This window comes from Chaetura pelagica, unplaced genomic scaffold (genome assembly GCF_000747805.2).
Source record: "Chaetura pelagica isolate M959 unplaced genomic scaffold, ChaPel_1.0 scaffold159, whole genome shotgun sequence".
NCBI classification, from domain to species: domain Eukaryota; kingdom Metazoa; phylum Chordata; class Aves; order Apodiformes; family Apodidae; genus Chaetura; species Chaetura pelagica.
The window spans coordinates 5,975,455-5,992,650 of NW_009954555.1; the positions used below are offsets into that span (position 1 = coordinate 5,975,455).

Genomic DNA, 17,196 nt, shown 5'->3' on the forward strand with positions numbered 1-17,196 from the left:
CACTGGCGGGGGGCCCCCGGGGCAGCTCCGGCCGCTGCGGCTCCGTTTGTGCCGTCCTTAAATATTGAAGCTTTGAGGAGCCACGGTCACGTAGCAGGGAGCGGGGGCTCCGGGGCTGGGGGCTCTTCCAGCTGATTATCTGCACAAACGGGGAAATGCAGAATAGAAATAAATGTTCATTCATAGGGAAGTATGAATTAAAGGACTGAATTACGGGACCAAGTTTAGGATAAAACATAACTCGTGTGATTTTTACTATTAAATTATCTAATTGCTTTACAGGGTCCTTCCATTATCTGATCAAATTAAGCTGTTTTCCCCTCACTGATGACTTACAAGCTGTGAAGGCAGAGCTCAGCCCTGCAGGCTCTCACTTAGGTGGGACATGCTGTGAAATCAGCAGGCATGGCCAGAGCAGGAGCAGGTCGGTGCAGCTCCCAGTGATCCACCCTTGCTCAGTTGCTGCTGTAATGTGAACAAAGTTGGGCTTGGATCTGGGGCTGGGTGGGACATCCCAGCCAAGGGCTGCTGGGCTTGGTGTGGTGCCCTCACCCAGGGGGGCTCTTGGGTGGCTTTGGGGTCCACCCTGTGCCACTTACTCTGACCAGTGCCCCCGGGGCACTCGCCAGCAGTGATGAGGTGGGTGTTCATAGCACACATCCTTTTCTTTCCTTTCCTCATGTTATAATTAAACAGTGAAGTGGAGGATGGAGAGCTGGGGTTTCAAAGCCAGGCTCTGTCTGCTCTGACCTTGCTGGTGCCACACTGCCTTTTGTTTGTAATCTCGGGGAAGAAGCAGCCCAGAAAGGGTTTGATAGGAGACAAAAGCAAACAATAGCCTCGCTCCAAAGATACGATGAATGGGATGTAATTGAATTTTTTGGTGAAGACATTGATTTGACCCTGTAAGACATACAGAGTGAATCATTAGGGGAATTAACGCACATTAAAATGCAGGGCTTTTTTATCAGAGGGCTTTTATTGTGCCTATACTTTTGTTTTTAATTATTTAATGACTTTGTGTCTTCTAGTGATAAATCTATTTCTTCTTCCTTTTTTCAAAAGGGAAAACAGTGTTGGTGTGACAAAGGGTACATGGCCTGAGCAGCTGATGAGCATCCGCTCTTCACTGGCAGCCCCACATGTGCCCCAGAGCACAGATAGGCACATGATTTAAAAAGCAACTCTTGTAAACTGTTGATAAAATATCAGTGTTAGCCCTGGAAGAAAGCGGTCAGACCTTCAGATGTGTTTTTCTGATTTCTGTATAGCAAAGACCCTGTAGGAATTATTTTATCATGACAAGGCTGTGGGACATGGTGTTTAGGAGAAGAGTGTCTGAACTTGGATTGCTCAGTTGGGTTCTGACTCCTGGGTTTTCAGAGTGCTGACTGCTCCTGGGATGTGCTTCTTGCTGGAAACTCACCTTCTTGCCTGGCGCCGTGTGTCTTGGCTGTGAGCATCACTGAGTCATCTGCTTCTCACAGTTCTGCTCCAGCTGGAGGTGGCAGACGAGGTCATTCTCCTAGAGCCTTAGTGCTTACACGCTGACAGAAGCTGGCACATCATGGGTGTCGGAACATGAAGAGGGATTTTTGGTTGGCCCTCCCCTGCCCTGCAGTAGTTGGTGGCTGTGGAGACAATCTGCCCTGGTGGCAGAAGCTCTCCTGATCCCAAACCTTGCTCGGATGCTGGTGGTGGCTGCGTGGACCAGCCTGAAGAGCTGAGGGTGGTGCCTGGTGATGCTGGGATGTCCCGGGGAGGACACGGTGGGTGACAGGCAGGACCAGCACATGATGCAGGAAGGTTTTTTTGGATTATTCTTTTTTTTCGGTGGGTTGCTCCATTTGCATGCCAGTCCTTGTAATTCTGAGGACTCGGGGCATGGGAGGCAGCGTGGAGGATTTGCTGTCTCTGTACATGTTAATTTATAGCACTACTGTGAGCTTGATTTTCCTTGTTATCCAAGGTATTTCCTCTGGAGGAGGGAAATCAGGCTCTAATATATCATTAAGCAGAAAGCCTGGGGGAGCTCCTATCCTAGTTGATGTGGATCCTTCTTTTATCCTGTTAGAAGAATTGAATTACGCATTTTGAGTTGCTTAAAGATCCAGCTTGGAGTCTGGTGGGAGCTGTGGCTTTCTGTACCACTGCAGCTGGGGCAGGAGCTGCCTGAACAGCCCAGGAACACACGTGTGTGTCTGTGGGTCACCAGTGGCATCAACCTGCAGCTTGTCCTTTGGTCTGCCCAAACTTAGCGGACCCAGGCTGGCCATGTGGAAGCCCATGTTCTACCTCCAAACAGGAACATCTGGTTGCTGCGGCTCCTCCTCCGTTGGTGCCAGTTTGGGATGGAGATGTGGAGCAGGGGGGGTATAGACTGGCTGGGAGTAATAATGAGAACAAGCCGTGGGGGAGACTGACCTTTGTTTGCCTGAAGCCCTTGGGTTTCCTGCACTATAGCAGTGGGTTTATTCAGCCGCACAACTTAGAAATGCCTTTATTATCTTTATGGCAAGTTGATTTTCAATAGGAATAAGCAAAATCCTATAGTAATATGAAACACCCAGTGAGATCCAGCTGTGGATGCTGTAGGTGTGAGGTCTGGCATGTCTGCTGGGCAGGTCAGGAGTGCAGGTGCTGTGCCAGCGATGGGTGTCCTGCTGGAGGGCTGCATGGGCTGTCATGACACTGGATTCTACATGGCACTTGACTAGAAATTAGGAATAAGCATTTTTGGAGCTTCATGTTGCTGCACCCAGGACCCTGTCCTGGTTGATGCAGAAGCAGTGTTGCTCCCATCCTCTCTGCTATGGTGATTGTTAAAAAAAGCAGAGTTGGGCTTGGGAAACGAGGGGTGCAGCAGTGGATTCTGGGAGAATTTATTTGCAGTGTAAACATGTTGGTTAGGAGTCATTAATATGACATTCACACAACTCTAATAAAGTACATAACACAGAGATCTGGCACCACTGCAATACCCAGAGGACATTAAGTATGAGTCTTAAAACCAAGAGTATTGGAAACAAGATATTTTTACGTCTCGTTTGGGAGTAATATAATTGCATTTTGTGGCTCTAGCAGATGCTTGGGCCAGCTGGTTGGAGAGCATTGTGGATTTTTTTAGTGTTGGTACTATATAGCTACAACCCCTATATAGAACTATTTAAAAAAAAAAAAAGAAAAAAGAAAAAAGAAAATCATCTCCTGGTCAAAAGACCAGTTTCTTGTGTGTGCGGTACCTTCATGATGGCACATCCTGGAGATGCTTCTGCTGCAGCAGCTCTGGAGATTAAACCACACATGGGTTTGTGGTCGGATTTGAGGCAGCTTCACTGAACTTTGTGTAGCTTTTGCTATTGCAGCTCTCTAAGAAGGGAGGCTCTGGTCCCAGCTGGGAGGCAATTTTTTAAGAGGGCCATCAGAAAACCTATATATTTCTGAGAATATCTTCATGGGCAAGGAAAAAAAGGATGGTTTTCAGCAGCCTGTGGGCTGCAGCCCAAGGGCCTTTGGCCATCTCTAGGTGTGGTGACAGCAACTGTTGTGATGGGGGATGGTGCCTGGTCCCCCATCCCAGGGTGCCCAGCCCGTCTGCACGGGGGCTGCCAGGGACCCCGTGCTGCTCAGGCCTGTGTTCAAGCAGTGCCGTGAATGATCTCGCCGGCGCCAATAATTTCCTGTGAACAAATCGGTTCTGATCTGGAAGTAATCGCCCGTATCATTCCTGCAAGTGGGAGCGATGACTTATGTTGATGTCACCCGCTGGCTTTTTATGGCAACGATTAATAATTTAGTAATTCTCTCCACAGTGATGCTGTTCTATTTATAAATATTTAATTTAGCTTCCCATGTCCGTGCTGTCGCTGCCTTCCCCTCTGCCTCCTGACGTAACACTGGGCTCTCAGCGATGCCACGGTCACCAAAGTTGCCAGCATCTTGTGTGTGCTGGAAAATGTTAATGCCTTTCCTTCTCTGCGTCTCCTCTCTGTTCAAGTCTGGCTTTGGTGTGAATGTGAAGGTTGAGCAGACATGCTCGTTTGGACCAAACCTGACTGAAGCTGCAGAGCTAACGCTGGGCCGGCAGCTCCTTGTCTCAGTTATAAAACTTCTCTGTTGTAAAACTTTCCCCCAACACAGCCATGCAAATAACTTTTTTCTTTCTGCATTTCTCTTTCAGGAAATTGCAGCTTATTTAATAACGTTTGAAAAGCATGAAGAATGGCTAACAACTTCCCCTAAAACCAGGTAATGTTGCTCATGCTTCAGCCTGTGAAAACGCACATTGACTCATTCACGCTGATGACTTGACTGGCTGATCAATGCCCTGACCCCAGAGTGAAAGCTCCCAGTCATGCTTGATGGCTTGTGACACCAAACTCTCATTAATTGACTTAATGAGCATTTTATTGAATGAAATCAGATTGATTAAAAATGGAACAGCTGCAATCTTGACAGGTCAAAGTTTTAACCCGATCGTTCAGGATTTAATTGTGTCCCTTATATGAACAGGTCTGAAAGCCTTTGGGCAAGGCCCTGGGCTGTTGATCCTGGCAGAGCTCCCTGCAGCCTCCAGCCTCAAGTCACTCCAGAAGCACTAAGCCCTCCCCACAGCACGGCCTGTTTGACGTGCAGGGATTGCTTGCATTTTGGTGTTTTCCTTGCTGGGGTTAAGTGTCTGATGGCGAGGAGATCCCAAAAAGCTGAATTAACAGACATGTTTGCAGTTTATTATTCAGTAAATGTCGTATCTTCTTCGCACTGCCATAAATGTTTAACTCCTCTGCTCCCCTGGGAACCACCATGGGAAGGTTTGGCTGTGGATGTTTTCCTGCTATTGCTGCTGTGTTCAGGCTTGCAAAGCTTCCCTGTGTCTCACTAACACAAAAACTACTTTCACTTCCTAATATTGTAGGCTTTTTTCTTCTTTCTTCCCAATCCATCTCTTTCTAATGCAAAGGGCAGGTTTACTGGAGGAAGCCTGCTAAGACCATGGTGGGAGGAAAGCCCTCTGTCACATCTCAGAGCTAAAGGCATCCTGAGCTGCGTGGTGCTGCGTTCGGCATCACCTGCCTTTGTAATTAGCAGGGGCAGAAATTATAGTGAGGTGCAAGGACTGACATTGACCCTGATGAAGAGCATAGATTAATTCCCTGGGAGTTTCAGAGCTCCCACTGAGGAGAGGCTGGAGGGAGGGGGCAGGCAGTGCAGCAGAGGACCTGCTGCCTGTCAAGTGTGGGGAAACCAGAGTGATGTAATTTTAGGATTACTTTTTTCCAGTTGCTTCTGTAGTTTTAGTGACATCTTTAAGTAATGCATTTGCTTGTATTAAAATGTGTCTGTACCTGGAAAGGGAGAGGTTTGAAACTTGATGGCTTCCTTCAGTGGGTCTGAGACCCAGAGCTGCTGTGGCGTCTGAAGGGCCCTTAGATGGACCTTGACCACTGATGGCAGCAGAGTCTCCCCTGGGTGTGTGTGGAAATGCTTTGTTTTGCTCCCTTGGCTGCATGGCAGCAGGTAGCACGAGAATAGTGGAGAAGGCTTTTTCTGACCTTGTAATCCAAGTTTCAGAATTAATGCAAAATAATTTCTTGCTGAACCTTTGCCAGATAAGCCTATTAAGTGGTCAGAAAACATTAACTGGTCTGGGTATACATGGCATCATTAAAGATAGGAGATTATAAATGTTGGTGTAGCAGTGTCTTATTATTTTAAGAGTTGGGTTTGCTAAAGGCAATGCATGAAAATAATTTTCTGATCAATAATAAAGTACCTTCCTCCTGTGTGTTTACACTTGAAAGAAATAATGTCCCAGGAGAAGGAAAGTTGTGATGGCTGTTCAAGGACCTTCTTAAATTGTTGAGTTAGTTTTCTTTCCCTTTTTTTTAATATAAAAATTAATTAGAAGAGTTAAATACTGAGCTCATACGATCCGGGCTCTCGGTATTACAGAATTAATGACATTGATCCGGCGCTGAACTGGAACACTCCCCGTTCTTTCTCTGCTGCTGGGGGTGCTGCTAATTTCATCTCAGAAAATTAATAAAAATGAATTGCACCACTGACACTTATGGAATTTCTTAATAAGATGATGTATAGTGTGATTTGAGGAACGGCTGCCAGACGGGTGGCGGCTGTCAGAGCCAATGGTGGATGTTGGTGATCGGGTTTCCTTGCGATGGTTGTGGTGGCATTACAGCCACTAAAGGAGAGCTTTAAAAGTCTCTAAAATTGCTTTTTTAAAAAAAACCCAACTACTTGTTGAATGACTGGTGGATAAAATATGCTGATATGAATGTACTGGAATATTATTACAACAGTCTTTTGAGCGCTCCAGTTTATCAACATAAATTAACAAGTACACCTCGCAAGGCTCTGACCTTGATGTTTCCTTCAAATGGTGTTTGGTTACTTGATAATGTGCCAGATAATCCACAACAGGGGTTCCAGTCAGCAGGGCGAGCTGGGGAAGCATTCTGCTAATGCAGCAGGGCTGATGTCTCTGACATTTCCAAGTTTAAATGCAAATCATGATGACAAAAAAAAAAATCACTTGACATTTGTGTATCAAGTAGAACTTAATTGTTATTTACATTGGAATGTCAATGACAAAACTGACTTAGTCCAGAATCATTCTGCTAGATGGAGATACTTTGCTTATCTAAGTGCCCTCTGTAATTACAATTTTTAGAGTATTTTGAAAATATGCTACAGTGATCCAGTGTAGCTTCACCTGTGTCTCACAAGTATGGCGTAGGCAGATGAGAAGACTTGGCTGGGCCCAGGAGCTGCAAGGTCAGTTTTCCAGCTGGGAATGCCAGTCAGATGTGTTTATGCCCAACACCCAAACCCAGTGAGGTCTTATGTCCTGAAAAAGGACTGGGTGTTCAGCTCTTGGTTATTGAGGATGAGCTGGGTTTCTCTTCAGGGGATGATGATGATACTGGGGTGCTGTCATTATCCAGTTCCATGGGGGAGCAGCTCCCTGCCCCTTTTGGCATTGCTTGGATGTTCCTGCTGCATGCACAGCAAAGTCGGAGCGTTCTGGGTTGGTGGGAGGTACCAAGATCTTGTTTCCTTCCTTACAAAGCCCAGAAGATAAATGTTTCTCAGGAAATGTTTTGGGAAGCTGGCGCTGTGATAAGCCCTCACTAGTACTAATGCACAAAGTGACAGGGGAAATTCCCAGACGTGGGTTTTTCAGCCCAGAAAGAGCCCAAATGCCATTTTTAAGCAGTGAGACTTGGCAGTGATTAATTTTTCTGCAACTAAAAGAAGTTGGGTGGCAGCCTGCTCCTACAAATCAACACTGATTTACATATGCCGTCAGGATCCATTTGGGGTAATTCAGTTTTGCTTCTGCTACCTACTGGGTTATTTTTAGCATTTTAATTCTCTTCTCCTGGCTTCAGGAAAACAAATGTTGCTTGTGGTGGTACAGGAAGGGGCAGTAGCCTAGGCAGGATTTCCTATGGATAAATCCCAACCTAATAAATCCCAGACGTGTGGGGACCCAGTTCCTAACAGCAGTAGCAACCGCAGGGGAGGGCTGGGCTCTGCTGGCAGGGAGTGGGGTGGGTGATGCTCCCCCATCCTGACCCCAGCTCAGGTCTCAGGGAAGTGCCAGAGCAGCAAAAAGCAGAAACCACCAGTAACCCAGAATTCTGTCACAGACAACGTGTCTTGGAGAGGACTGTTCTGTTTTTCACCTCAACTTGTGCTGGTTGCTAAAACAGAGGATGCAGATTATATCAGGCTGGGTAGGAATTGCCTTTCCTGGTTGCAAACACACTTGCAGCCATCATTGTTTTCCTCTTTTTTTTTTAGCTATTTTTTTTGCTGGCCCCAGAGTTTTGAAATTTCCCGAGAAATTTTTTGTGGTGTTAAGTGTGGACTCGTGTTCTGGCTTGAGCTGAGGCTGGAGTGGGGGATGCTGCTCTGCAGTGAGATTTTGGGGGAGCGTGGCAGAACAGCCTGATACAATTATTGTTTCTACAGAACTGCCTGGGGGTGGGGAGTAAAAGTGAGGAGAAACGTGCCTGTTCCCCCGGAGAGCATCTCTGTGCAAGGAGGCCCCGCTCTGTGCCTGCCCCTGCCTGGTGCCTCGGGCTGGGGGGCAAGGGTGGAGCTGCCCCATTCCCCCCCTGCAGCCCCAGAGCACACCCTGCTCCTTACCTGTCCCGTTTTCCTGGCTTGAGAAACATATCTTGGATATCTTTATCAAGGGCTTCTTATAGATAAGTTAGGATCTCGCAGTATATTAATTTTGTATTAAATAATTAATAGTAAAATTAATTGAATTATTCAATTTTCAGGTAAAAATAGGGTAATAAATATTCATAACTTATTTTATTAAGGGAATTTCCATTTCCTATGTCATTAAAGTGAGATTAACTAAGGTTGGGTTTAAATGAAGATTGAAAACAATTGTGCTTTGGAATTAATTTACTGCGTGAGGTCATTCCCATGCACAGCAGCTCCCCAATGTGCTTCATGTGGGAGCTGTCCAGCTGTCCTGGGAGGGCACAGCTGGTGGGATGTCCTGGCACTTGTGAAATGACCTGGAGGCTCTTTCTTGAGGTGAAACTCATGTGAGCTGGAGGTCATGAAAAGGTGACTGCCTGGAGCTAGTGATCGATGGCAAAAGTTCTGTCCATCTCCCCTTTTGCTTGTTGCAAATAGAAATACTCTTGAAACCTTGCTTAGAGCTTCAAGGCACGTTTTAAAGGTTGTTGCTCTCTTGTGTAGCTCATACCCTCCACAGCACCCAGGGCCACCATCCTCACCCAAGCAGATTGCAGGGATGTGGGGCTTTCTGCTTGTATTGCTGGGAACTGTTGGCATATTTGGGGTCGTGTATGACCTGTTTTTTTCTCCATCCAAGGCAATGTGTGTGCTGTCAGCTCTTTCTGCCTTGTCATGCTGCTTGACATAATCCCTGCTAAATGTAGCACATCTCTCTTTACACTTCAAAGATTTCACTCTCAACACTTTATTCTCGCTGCTCCCAGGATTTCCTACTCTTTTTTTTTTTTTTTCTCTCCCCAAAGAGGATAAACATAGAGATGGTTTTAAGAGGCATTGATTCATATAGATTTTTTAGCTGCTCTCGTCCAGGGGTGTTGAGACACCAATAATTAATTCCTTGAACAGCTCACCCCTTTCGTTTTAATGTGACCTCATGGAAGAATTGCTGGGAGCTGTCAGACTGCCCTGGCCCAGATTAGTTGATGATCTTCAAGTATTTCATGGAAACCCTTTCCATGGCTGATCCTGCCTGAGCAGATGGTGGAAGCTGGTGCTCCTGGAGAGCTGGCTTCCCTTCTTATTTAACTGGTAGTTCAGGAGAGCCTCATTGCTGTGGCAGACAGCACTGGCCAGTTTGGACAACCAAGGAGCGATGTCCATGGATCCATTATGGGTGGGGTTCACTTTGCATGGATGCTGAAAGTTGGCTCTTCCAGCTGCTGATCTCTCTGCAACCACCAGGCTCCAACTTTGTCATACATCAGCTGAGTGTGGTTTCAAAGATGATTGCTCCATCACTGGTCCATACAGATAGACAACATCTCCTGTCCCTGCTGCCCAGCTTTGTGGGGTTGGTGGTGCTGGGTGTGAAGGTTCCTGCTCTCCCTCAGGCAGCATCAAGGCACAGTCCTGCAGTGTTGCCCCTTGGAGGGGTGAAGAACCCTAGAAAACATGGAATTGTCAGAAAAAGCAAATAGTTGATAATAAAGGGATTAAATTATTCAGCAAATCACTGTTTGCTTTCAGTGAGGGTTGGTGAGCTTTCCCTATTGATAGATACAGCCCAGGAAAACACACAGTGTTTGTTTTTGGACACAGCTGGCATTCAGTGTTGGGGCAAGCTCTGTTTCTAGATCAAACGTTTTGGGGTGGGAGGATGCTTGGGGTGTCAGAGGCTGCTTGACATGAGCGAGACGCCCCGTATCAGCCGTGGAATCTGGGTCGGATGGGCTGCAAGCTGAAGGAGAGGAGCTGCCTTTGTCCTGGTCAGAGCATGAGAAAGGTAAAAGGGAGAGATTTTGGGCTGGGAGTCCTGGTAGCTGGAACCAGGCCCCCTAGAGCATCCACTGTTTTCATGCACTTTGTTTCTAGTTGAAGGGTATTGAGGTTAGAGGCTTTAATTGCTGTTGTGGGACTACTTTGGAGATGCCCTTTCCTACGTAACACTGCAGAAGGGGTGGGAAAACAGTATTTGTTCATGCTGGTTTAAACAGCAGCAAAATTGAAGTCTTTGTCATGTTTTAAAGGCTTTGCAACTTAATTTATATTCCAGTATGGTAATGAATAAGCATCTTTTGTCCAGGAGGTGAGATATGCAAAAATAACCTTTAAGTTGCTCATAATTAACCTTTAATGATATTCCCTCATTTTTTCCAATACATTATCTGCATCAAAAACAACATACAGAAAGAGTCCCTGAGACCGCTTGTTGCATCTTAATCGCCTGCAAATATCAGCTGATTAAAAACAAGCTATTTGTTTAGCTTATTTATTGATAAAGTTTTTCCCTGCAGGAAATCTGGCAGTGGGGTGGGAGCGCTGGGCTGGGGTCAGGTGCTGGAGCTCTCCCCATGCTCCATCTATGGTCAGCAGAGATGAGGACACTCAGGATCTGGTGGGGGGGTGTTGTGTCCAGAAGGTGTGTATGCTTCGCTCTCCAGATGGGAATGGTGTGATATTTATGGCAAATATAGTGTGTATACCAACTGACTTGTTCAGTCCAAACATGGAGGAGTTGGTGGTTGAGCAATAAATACAAAGGTTGAGAGCACAGAGGATAAGATTTTCTTTTTTTTTTCTTCCTAGTCTTCTTCCTGAGAAATACAGATTTACAAAAATCTGGCAAAGGCTCTCCTGTAGTTACACTCGGTTTGCATTCTTGCTATGCGTGCTGTAACAATACTTGAATATAATTAAATTTTAAATTCCGTGTAGAATCTGGTGGGTAGGCAGATGTACCGGTATGTTAAACTTTATGTCACTTAAAAATGGTTTTCAAGTACATCAGAGGGAGACCATCCAGCTGTAAAATTATCTGTTTTATGACACTGCATCGCAGCTTTGGTCTTTTTGTTTTAATTAAAAATGTACCTTAAGTCTCTCACTCTCCAGTAATTTCTACCATGCCTTTTTGTTTCCTTTAATTTACTGACAGAATGTAAAACAACGTGATTCTTCTGCCAGTTTTGGTATGGTTTCCAGGGGGAAGAAAAGTTGTCAGTATAGAGCTTTCCCTGTTTCCTGTAGCTGGTTACGTTCGGTGTGGGATGGAGATCTCCAGCACCAAAATTAGGAGTCTGATAAATCATTAATGGTGCCATTTCTGGAATTAAATGACAGGCCTGGTCCTGCAGCATCCCACGTGCTAATTCTCCACGTTTTGCAATGTGATTTGTGTTTGGCTGTAGGATTATTGTTTTCTATTGATTCAGAAGGAAATAATGTAGCAGTAAAAGCCCATCACAACCTTCCCAGTGGAATGTGAGAACTGGAAGTTTTCCTGCCAGAAATCCTGCTGTCTCCTCGGGGCTCATTTCAGCCCCTGGCCCAGCTGGGGTTGAAACAAGCATCGTCTAGTGCTGTTGCTCCTCCTTCTCTTTCCAGCTGGTGCTGCTGTTCCCACCTTGCTAGCCCCCCATTTATTTTTAATTCTTAGAAATGAAGTTTTGCTTAAAAATTACTCCGCTTGCCTAGAAACTCTTCTCTCCTCTCCCGTGCGCTGTCCTCCCAGGACGTGCTGTCTGCCTGCTGCTCCCATGCCTGGCACTTACACAAAATGAACAGTAAAATCTATCAACTCTGGCAAAGTTGTTGTGCCTTTTTGCTGTGGAGCCAAAATGTGCTGCTGTGTCCTGTCTGAATGGGGTTTTTCCAGCCCAATTAAGGATGCTACCTGTACTGCAAAGGTACTGAACAATGTGGCTGTATTTGGGAAGTAATCAAGTGATGGTGATTTCTTGAGAGCTGGTCTGACAGTGATGGTGGCAGCTTCCAGGAGGGTTGGGTGACAGCTGGGTGCTAGTGTGCAGGGATGGGTGTGCTGCATCCATGGCCTCTTGTGGTCAGAAATGCAGAACTGATGGATGTGATGGATCAAATATTCCTCCCCTGATGGAGCCAGGGAGTGCTGGACTGTTGTACCCTTAGAGTACTGCAGGCTGTTCCCTTCTCTTTCCATTGAGGAGCCCCCATCCAGGCAGCCCAAAAGCAGAAGGAGGTGTTAGGGGAGAGGTGCCGGTGGATCCCCCAGGCATTGGCCAGCTCTGTCAGCTCCTCTCCCAGCAGGCAGCACATCCCTCCCTATGCTGCATCAGCACATGTGCGACTCCTGCTGCTGCTGCCAAGGAGGGTGAATTGTAGTATTATTTCTGCATTTATTTTATAAATATCAATTATTAACTAAGTTTAGCAAGTCTGTTCCCTCTTGCTGTTTAATTTACGCAATTTTAATGAGACTAATAACATCTGTACTTGTTCTGTCCTTTGGCTGGCTGGAAGATGGTCAGCGGGTCTGGCAGCTCAGCTTGTCTTCCAAGAATGTTCAAAACCAGAGGATTTTACAACAGTGGTATCGAGCCAATCAGTTTTGTTTGTGCTTCATCTCATCAGTGGGGGAGCTGGGGGAGTGATGCACGTGGCAGAAAAAGTGTCCTGGCTTTAGCCTATTTACAAGAGATATGATGGGTTTGTTTTAAGCACCATTGTACAATCAAGCAATGAGCAAAAGCGTCGCTGTGAATCACAGAGATGGAGATGGGCAGAAGTGGAGTAAAGCCTTAGGGACAGTGTCTGATCTGAGCCTTCTTTTCACCATCCCCGTGGAAATGCTTCTGCTGGAGAGGGGAGCCATGCTCACCCTGCCCCTGGGGCCCCAGCAGGTCCCTAACATAGTCCCACACAGTCTGTGTGGTTTGGTTGGGGTGTGAGGAGCATCCCTGTGCCCTCAGGAAGGTGACAATGTCTTTCCCATCCGTTGAGCCTCTGGTGCAGCAAATGGGTCATGCAGGGGAGATCTTCCTGCTGGATAAGCAATTAGATGAAATGAAGTACTCAAAGGACAAATTACGCAGGACTCTTGCTCTGTAACAAATGACTTGATTGACTTTGGTATTTGTGGGATGTTCCCTGTTTTACTTCTCTCTCTCCCTGGCTAAAGGGCTCCCACCTTTTCTCTTTGCTGCTGCAGTGAGCAAATGGGGTATTAAGGGCTGATTTACATGGTTACATTGATAATTAAGAGAATCTTTGTATTTTGTCTGAGAAGAGACACAAGTCTTTTAATTAGCGTGTCTAGGAGCATCAGTTGGATTGTTTTTCTGGAGTGTCACCAGGTCTCTGTGCAGCCCCCTGAGGCTTGTCCAAGCAGCCTTCCCTAAGGCACACCGGGAAGGCACAGGGAGGGGCTTGGGATCTACACCCTTTGGCACAGGAAATGCTGGTGCTTTGGCACCCTGGCTGAGCTGCCCAGCTCAGGAGCCCAAGCCTGCTGCTCCTGGGACAGGCTCCCCTGTGCCCTAAGGAATAAAAAAGTGATTCGTGCCAACTTAAATGGTCTCAAATTAAGGTGTGACAGCAAAAGGGTTTGTGTTCTCAAAAGTTAGTTCTGGCTAAATTAATCTAAAAATTGTGTAATTTCATCTCAACTAAAAATACTGTAATGTAATTAAATTCAAAAGTAGGATGAGCTGAGAGGGTATAAGAAACGATAAGCATCGGGATAAGACAATAATTGAGTTTGTATGTAAACACATTCCTATAGGAATTTGGGATTATTTTTTTTTAAGCTGCTTCATTATAAATTTTAAGTTGAGAGAGATTATCAGCTTTGGCATATTTTGGAGAAGTGGTTGGCTACCTTTATATATTTGTTTCTGTTCTTTGTTGGCAGGATTTTCTATATTTGGGTTTAATTCTCTCTTATCATCTACCAGTTTATGAATAAAGTTTGAAGGCAAATAAGGCTTAAAATTGGAAAACATGCTTCAGTGTGAAGCTGGTTTTGTGGATTCATGTAAACTTTTAATCTAATTTTTCTAATAGTTGGAGCTTTAATATATAAAATCATTAGATTAGTATAATTGAAATACTCAATGTAATAACTTGGAAGTGTGTCACATGAAACATTGGAGCAAATAAGTCCTTTTTTCTGTGCAGAAGCTGATTACTCAGCTTTGCCAGTTGCCTGTGCAGGGGAGTCAGGGCTGGGTTGCCTCATGGCATCTTGCTGGGCCTTAAACCCGTGGGGTGAGTGGTGTGTTGAGCCATCATTTGCATAAAATTGTGGAACACTGATTTGAACACTTTCAGCACAAAAAATTATTCTTGGGGTATTGTAAGGTCACCATGTTTGGCAGTTTGAGGTCCATTTTCCTGGTGCTGGCATCTGTATCTTTGTGCAGCAAGTGTTGGGTGAGGGATGGGGAAGATCAGTGCTGTTTTGCTCTTGGCTTGATCCAGAAACCAAAGGATGTGGGAAAGTGGGAGGCTTAGGAAGTGGCCTGGTGTCTGGCTGGAGTGATCATGGCTGCTGTCTCTTGTGATATGGCCTGTGGGCTTGGTGCTGCCTGCTGTTCTGGCAGTCTTTCAGTTTTTTTGCAAAAGTTTGTAGGAAAAAATGCAAAAATGTTTCCTTATAATTTGCTAAAAATACTTTACCTTTAATTCTGAAAAACTGCTTTACGGGTCTTCATATTTCACTGGCCATAACTAGATTACTGCCTTTTACTGGAATACTTTGTGTTAATGAAGACCGATTGGGATTACATAATAGATTTCCTCTAAAGAAGGCATTATGTGGTTATTTTTTACTGTCTGGCATTCTAGTTAATTGCCTTGTCATCATTAATTGATGGGACTAAATTGATATAAATAAATAGATTATATTCTCGAGGTCAATTTGAAAGAAAGGAGGGGTTTTAGGCAGACTGCTGCATGGTGTTTCAGCACGTGCCCTGAATGCAGCCTGTGGTTAGTGAGAGTTGAAGGGAGCTGGGGCACCAAGGCCACATTCCAGCTCAGTCCAAGTTACCTGTAAAGCAGTTTTCCTGATCCACTTGGATAATGGATGCTCTGCCCTTCTGGGAGCTTCTCCCAGCCAAGGCTGGGGTAGGTGCATTGCCTGATCTTCTTAACACTAGCCTCAGCTGCTGGCTAGGCTCAGTCCTAAGCCTCAGCCCTGCAAATGGTCCTGGCTGGTCCATCAGTTTGAGCACCTCCAGTTTCCAGGGTAATCCAGATTTATGTGTATAATCACTGTTAAACAGCAATCAATTGAGTCCATGAGTAAATCGATGGGGTTTTTATTAGATTGCAATATCACCTGAAATCCTTTAGCCTGGAAAGAGAGAGCTGATAGAGGTTGAAGAGCTCTGAAGGCTGGTGGGTGCCAGTTCATAAGGCTTCAAAAACATGGGAGAGCAAACAAATGGTTCCTTATGAGCTTAATTAAGGTTAGTGTGCGTTGTATGCTTGGATGTGCTTAGCATACCTCCTGCTAATCCCCACTGCCCTAACCTGTATGTTGTCTAGGGGGGTCAGTCCTCATGCTGGGCTGGAGCAAAGTCTGGGATTTGACCCCCTCCCATAAAAGCATCACCAGCTCATCCAGCCAGAGCCCCTCCAGCCCCAGATCCTTGCCTGCTCCTGGTGCTGCTGCACATCTGAGGTCCCCCTGGGGACAGGGAGGTCTGCTGCCACTGCTCCACAGTCCTTCTGCTGGCTGCAGCATTGGAAGGTCTTAACTGCCGAATTGCAATTCTGATTTGAAGTGGTTCTCAATTAAAATTTATAATTAACAAGTAGTTATTAAATTTTCAAATATTTACAGATTTCTATAGCGTCTCAAGTCATGAGCCAAGCTCCACGCTGCTGGCAGAGAACTAGAAACCTTTTTCCTTCCTCTTAGTGCTTTCTGAGCACAGCACAGAGCTCCTCTCTCTTCCATCCCTGCTAAACCCTGCAAGTCAGGAAGACTTTTCTTTCCTTTTCCTCCTCCTCAGTAAGGACGTGGCAGTGTTTGTAGGTGTGAGTGTCCCCACTGTGCTGGGAGGTGACCTGGCTGTAAAGCTGACACTTGCCTTGGGCAGAGCTGTGACCATGGCAGTGCCTGCAGCACGAGCCCAGCTCCCCAGAAGTTTCTTGGAAGTTAATTGGAGCCGCAGGTCCTCGCCACAGGGACCTGTTTCCATGGAGAGATCGATAGCGCAGAGTGGCTGCCAAGGGCCCTGCAGGTGTGTGAACACACAGAGCCAACGGGGCTCTCCTTGGCACCCGAACAGATACTGGGATGATTAATCTGAAAACAGTTTAAAGCATTCATGAGTTGTAAGAACTAATTCCCAATAAATCAAACGGCATCCCCATGGGAGTAAGGAAGAGGAATAAATGAGGGCTAAAGAAATTGATGAAGATCCCTGAGCAATAAAGAGACAAACGCCTGTTCTTTTAAAATTATATTTAAATGAACAAAGTTGATTTAACTGTCTTTTTTCATGCCTTGTACTAAGATTTAGGTCTATAGCATGTCATTATATCAAGAAATAATTTGCCAAAAGACTTCTAAGCATTTTGTGTGCATTCCACTTAATGACAATCTTAATATTCTAGCTTTGGTCCTATATCGTTATGAGGAGGTTTCAATTGCTTGGCTTACTGAGGAGTTCATAAAGATTGTTTCCAATTTCTTTTTTCAAATCTGGTATAGAGTTCAGAACCATCAACACATGAGTTATCATGTTACTCAGTAAAAATATTGGAAAGACTATTGTTAGCTGCTTTAACAAAGTCTGCAGCTTTGGGACAGCACAGTTTCCAGGATGTTCCTGCTTGGTGAACCAAGCCTTTGTGTATTTCTGGAAAGAGAAGAGCTCACCTTCCTGGTCTTGATAGGAAAACTGCCTGTGCCAGCTGTAGCTGGCTTCCTGGTCTTGACAAAATATTAGAGATTCTACCCACAAGTGGCTTGAAGTGATGCTTCACATTCTCTTGGTGATCAGACAGGATAAGAAGCGTCCGCTGGCCGAGCCTCTGCTTGTGGGTTATTTCCCTTACAGATTATTTTGTAGTAAGTTCATCTCCAAATGTGAATTTCCATCTCTAGGACCTTGGAGGTGTTATGTCTTGTTTTCTTATTCTCCTCTGCCCCCAGAATAAGAAGGGTTTGGTTTAGCT

The 17,196-nt window shown here is 45.5% G+C and overlaps 1 protein-coding gene across 1 annotated transcript in view; it reads left to right on the forward strand.

Moving 5' to 3' along the window:
- The window catches only part of CAMTA1 (calmodulin binding transcription activator 1), a 252,265-nt gene that overhangs the window by 57,360 nt on the left and 177,709 nt on the right, over window positions 1-17,196 (forward strand). Inside the window, exon 3 of the mRNA XM_010005211.1 lies at window positions 4,181-4,248. Within this exon, the coding sequence (XP_010003513.1) occupies window positions 4,181-4,248 (68 nt within the window). The remainder of the gene's footprint in view (window positions 1-4,180; window positions 4,249-17,196) is intronic.